This window comes from Mercenaria mercenaria, chromosome 5 (assembly GCF_021730395.1).
Source record: "Mercenaria mercenaria strain notata chromosome 5, MADL_Memer_1, whole genome shotgun sequence".
Lineage (NCBI taxonomy): Eukaryota > Metazoa > Mollusca > Bivalvia > Venerida > Veneridae > Mercenaria > Mercenaria mercenaria.
The window spans coordinates 76,368,198-76,373,473 of record NC_069365.1 but is presented as its reverse complement, the minus strand read 5'-3'; the positions used below and the strand labels follow the sequence as shown (position 1 = coordinate 76,373,473).

General features: G+C 32.8%; 1 protein-coding gene across 1 annotated transcript; it reads left to right on the top strand.

The window, feature by feature from the left end:
• Positions 1–844: 844 nt before the first annotated feature.
• Positions 845–4,044, top strand: LOC128557508 (uncharacterized protein PF3D7_1120000-like). Its single transcript, XM_053544900.1, has 2 exons — positions 845–960; positions 1,481–4,044. The coding sequence occupies exon 2, from the start codon at positions 1,504–1,506 to the stop codon at positions 2,161–2,163; it is 660 nt and encodes a 219-aa protein (XP_053400875.1). The 5' UTR covers positions 845–960; positions 1,481–1,503; the 3' UTR covers positions 2,164–4,044.
• The last annotated feature ends 1,232 nt before the right edge of the window (positions 4,045–5,276 follow it).

Genomic DNA, 5,276 nt, shown 5'->3' with positions numbered 1-5,276 from the left:
GTTACAGGTTAATATGAATACAAAGTGATGCCAGTATTATATAAGCATAAATGTCACTAACAATTCTCTTTCATTTTCACATATTGACATAATTACCCCACCCACTTTATTGTCAATGGAAAAAACGTATTTAGATCTACAAAAAAAATTCTGACGTTAAGATTTTCAAAATATTTTGCAGCTTTAATGACCCACAAAATTGAGCGTGGGATTATAAATTTGATATAAAGAGGTTTCGTGTCAATAAACAAAGCTTATTTGAAAAAAAATAGAACGAATTATTTATCTGAATAATTATTTTATTTAGCATTCTTTCTTGTTTTTGACTGACAAAAAATAGGTTTTTATACAAAAAATCAGGAGTTGCGCATTGTTGTGGAGTGTTGATCTATAATTTGCATGTGAATGCGTGCATACATCAGTGAATCTCAGCGTTAGTCTGTTATATGTTTTAAAAATTAACAGCTTTAACGTAATTTTTTATCGCAGACAAAGAAAATTAATATTTTAAAATTTTTAATTTCAGCACTGATTTTTATATCGCATATATTGTGCTGCACGTCACGCGTGCCTCGTGTTACATTTGATTTTTGTTTGGTAACGCACCAATCATAACACATCTATAAGTCGCACAATTCGCACTTCCTGATCGATGAAACAATCTTTATCAATAGTTCTCTGTAATCAGGACTATTTCCTGGTCGATGAAGCGGTTTGATCAATATTTCTCTGTACTGGCCCCTATTTCGGTATTTCTATTCACCAGGTAAGTTATACAAATCGCTCTATTCAATTTGTGACAATGACAATCCCGTCAATTTAATTTAGATAATGTAATCATCTATAAGAAAGCATTTCTATCTGTTTAGATTTCTCGAATAAAAAAAATATATTATCAATGTTAAAAGATCTCATTTTCATTGGATCGCTGTCTCGGAGATAAATAGGATCGTTCCCGCAGTACGTATCAAAGTAGATAAAATACAAATTTTATTTATTTATTTTAAAATAAGAACCTAACTTTTTATTGAAATTTTAAACTAAAAAACATTTAATGCTTCACCTGAAACAGGACTTTTTTTGATATTAGTTTAATATTTATTGAATATTTTTAATAAAATCTGTAAGAAATTTTTATGGCAGAGCGCAACAAAAACAAAATGATAGCGGACCCTGTCCATGAGAGGTAATTTAAAACACACAATGACGGCCCCTAGCGAAGGCAATGTGTCAAAATATAGAGAGAGCAAGTAAAACGATTTACTTGTTTGTGCATTTTGCGAGGATGAAGGATTTTAAAGCTTATACCAGGATAAAACCTAATGCAATGTCTTTTTTTTCTTTTCTAACACATTGTATTGAAATAAGATTTCATGTTTTATTCAGAATTTGTACCGTGCATACACCCTTAAACGAATGAAAATTTTTCAGTGTATGTTATTTCAAAATTTGAATTTCAATCATACGTCTATATTTGTAGGAAACGTAAAATAATTAGTCGTTATGGCATCTGCTGAGAGTGAGACTGAAGAAAAAGTTACAAGTGTTCCTGTAGAAGGAAACGATGATGAAACTGATGATAATTTATCTGATGTTGATTTTCTTCATAATGAACTTGCAAACGTTAACAGAAAACTCGAAGTCATGCATCTGGCATTGGAAAAAGCTCGACAAGATCATAAGCATACCATAGAGTCCAAAGACAAAGATTTCCATAACCTACAAGAGCAAATTAACGATATGCAGGAAAACGTCGACCGATTAAAGTTTGAAAAGGAAAGACTGTTGTCGAAAGGAAACCTTCGTGAGATTGACATGGCAGGTTTGAAGAGGGAAATAGACAATTTAAAGTTGCAGCTACATGAGACTGAAGCAAAAGCCAAAAAGCGCGAAGACGTCAATGCGGTTCTTATGGCACAAGAACAAACGATAAAAGAAGAACTCAAAGAAGAACTCAAAGAAGAGATGGATAGAAATACACACGCATTGCATGATGATATGCTAGCTATATTGAGAGAAGTACAAGCGGAGAAAAAAGATGTTGCTGCAATTCTTCAAGAGGTTCAGACAGAAAAGAAAGATGTAGCTGAGGTAAAAAGAGGAATGCATAAAATTACAAACAAGGGGAAATATCATAAGCATTGCATGGAAAATAAATACTAACATTTTTTACATTTACTTGATGCGTTGCTTTGCGTGTTAAATTCAGACTTTGTGTTAAATGATAACGTTTGTTTCGTACCGATATATTTTGATTATAATACCTTTAAGAGTCATTTTCAGTGTGGAAACCATTGCCATAATATGTTATTCATTTTTGTTTGTATCATTGGTGCTTGTGTTTGCAATGAACACTGCCTTAATGGTCCATAATGCTTTAAATTTTTATCTTAAAAACAGATGAAACAGCTTTCCAAATAGATGTTATGCGTACTTTAATGGTTAGAAAAGCATTACTTTTAATGTTTCACGTGAACTGTTATAGTTAGAGCAATAAAGGGAGGTAATACATTGTTTGTAAAAAAACCCAATAGATTCAATAAAACATTGTAGTATATTCAGCAATATTCAAACCTTTGACAAATGTTAAAAGAAAGTAATTATCAGAAATAGGATTTAACAAGAAATTGATTTATTTTATGTTCATAACGGAAAATTTGACAGCCACATTTTAAACATAGGCATTATGAGCCTTTAAATCAAGTAACCACCTTTCCGTCATAAAATCACGTGTTGTTAAAGCCTCTTGTCCAACTTGTTTATTGTTAGTAACTTTATATATTTGAACATGTAGTTTTTTACTACGTCATCTATATAGCAGGGACTTATAAAAATGGCTGCATGGTTAAGGTCGCTGGCTTCAAATTTCCTCAAATATTAGGAAGACGATTTTCAGAACATGTATCTTTTGAATATATGCCTGTCTTCTTAGCCTATGTCACTTCTAGAATCAGTGAAATAATATTTGTGCTATTATGTTCGCATTTATTGTAATTCAGATTATTATATACAGCACAAAACAAGATCAAAGATAAAATAGGAATAGCTACGTCCCAAAACAAAAATGAAGCCGCCCTTAAACGGACTAAACCATACAGCGGTTTATGTATGGTTGTGAATATCTTTGGCATTTAATTAAACACTCTCAAAGTAATTTAAAGACGGAGTTAACTTCATTTTCATAAGTCTGAGATATTCATTTTGAATATTTTTCTCAGCCTACATAACTTAGTTACTGTATTTAAAAGAGATAACATAAAAACGAAACTGCATAACGTAAACATACCAAATCCATCACATGAAAGGTGCAAACTTAAATGCATTATAATACCTGTGTTGCTATGTTCAGGAGCTTTTATTGTAAAGGAAGAGTTTATTTGTTGTTCAGCAAGAAATTCTTTTTTGATAAATAAAACGAAATTTCATTTCAGTTGATCTGACAAAGATTACGATATGTCAATTTATGCAAAAGAAACGCATTAATCAACGTTACAATATAAACTTTAAGAATGTAGGGATTATATTTATTCGACAGTGCCGTTTTCACTGTCTTTATATTTACTTGTGATCTTTTCATTAATAGAAAGCATGAACAAATAAATATGTATATTTGACATTGTGTGAATCTTGCAAAAAGACTACATTATCAAGTTGCGAAATTATAAGTGGTCTCCATTGTCGAAGGAAGCGGTGGTGCAACTTGAGTTCCTCCGATTTCATCCCAAGAGGCCCCGGCATCAAACCTTGTTTCTCCTGCTCAATCTGGGTTCGTTCCCAATAAATACTTTGTGAACTAGCTTATCTTTACATTACCGTGTCACCTTCCCCATATTAAACATGTACTCTCACCAATGTTGGTTCTAGACTCACTCGGGGTGTAGAATTCTTCATGTGAGGAAGCCATCCAGCGGGCTTATGGAAGGCCGGTGGTTCTACCCAGTTGCCCGCCCGTGATGACATAAGGCCCGGAGGAGCACCTGGGGTCTTCCGCCACCATGAAAAAGCTGGAAAGTTGCCATATGAACTATAATTGTTCGATGCGACTTAAACCTAACAAGAACTGACAAAAAAAAAATAAATAAAAAAATAAAAAAGATAAAAAAAAAAAAATAAAATAAACGTAAAGCTGAACTAAATGTGTGTCCATTGAACACTGGTGCCGCTACTTGCTGTCACTTTATCATCATATTTCCTAGTTTCTAAATCAAGAGTAAATAAACTTTCATATTAAATTGGTGCATGCAAAGACACTTCAAAACATCAAGAAACACAAGATAATTAATGAAACAAATGAAAGAGAAGAAAAATATTCTTTGTGGTGGGGTGGGAAAAAAAGATGGTGGAGAGTGGTAGTGGTATGGAAGGCGTGTAAACTATATAAACATTTATGTACAACTCCTCAAGCTTCATCACATCCCTATGAAGTTTCATAACTCTAAATGAAATACTTTTTGATATACGTGCGAAAACACTTTCATACCCTTTATACATATTCTTGAAAAAGTAAAGGGTCCATGATTCTTGAGATATGTGCGACATAAACATTTAAGCTTTCTTTTAACTAAGTCAAGGGACATTACTCTGGTCTGGCTAAACAACAAAACAACGGTTGTACATCTTATCATGCTAAATAGCATTCCTATAATGTTTCTTGATACTAGATTAGCTACATTTCAAGATACGTGCAACACAAAATTCTATGTCTTTTATGTAAGTTCTGACTAAATCAGGGGTCGTAACCCTCTTACTGAGTTTAATTCCAAATAAAACCCAAAGTTTACAACTTCACACGCTGAATAACAATCCTGTAATGTGCAAGAAGACTCTAGGTCAAATACCTTTTGAAGTATACACGACACAAATTCGAACGGACAATGGTAAATCTTAGTGACCGCCCACTAAAACAAGTGATACAAAAACATTTGTTGTAGTTACTTAGAAGTTATTCGAATTAAATATGGCGTAAAGCTACTCGCCAAAAGTTTGGGTGAAATTTTTCAGCATGTTCATTTTCACCAAGTTTGGCACAAAATGGATATATCACACTGAAAAAAAATGAAATGAGTGAATATAAGTGTGAGATATTGGTGAAAAAGAAAGAAATGTTTTTCCCTCATTATCTCAAAAGCGTCACATTGTATCTGTTTACTGCCTTCTGCACAATATGTTTGCTTGTTTATTAGGATACCTTGAAAATATTATACCAGTCAGCAAGTTTGTATCACTGGTCACTTTTACAGTACTCACATTTGGGAGAGAAACTGGAAACGAGGTGC

Coding starts and splice junctions, on each gene's coding strand:
- LOC128557508 (XM_053544900.1), top strand. CDS start 1,504: ATGGCATCTGCTGAGAGTGAGACTGAAGAAAAAGTTACAAGTGTTCCT.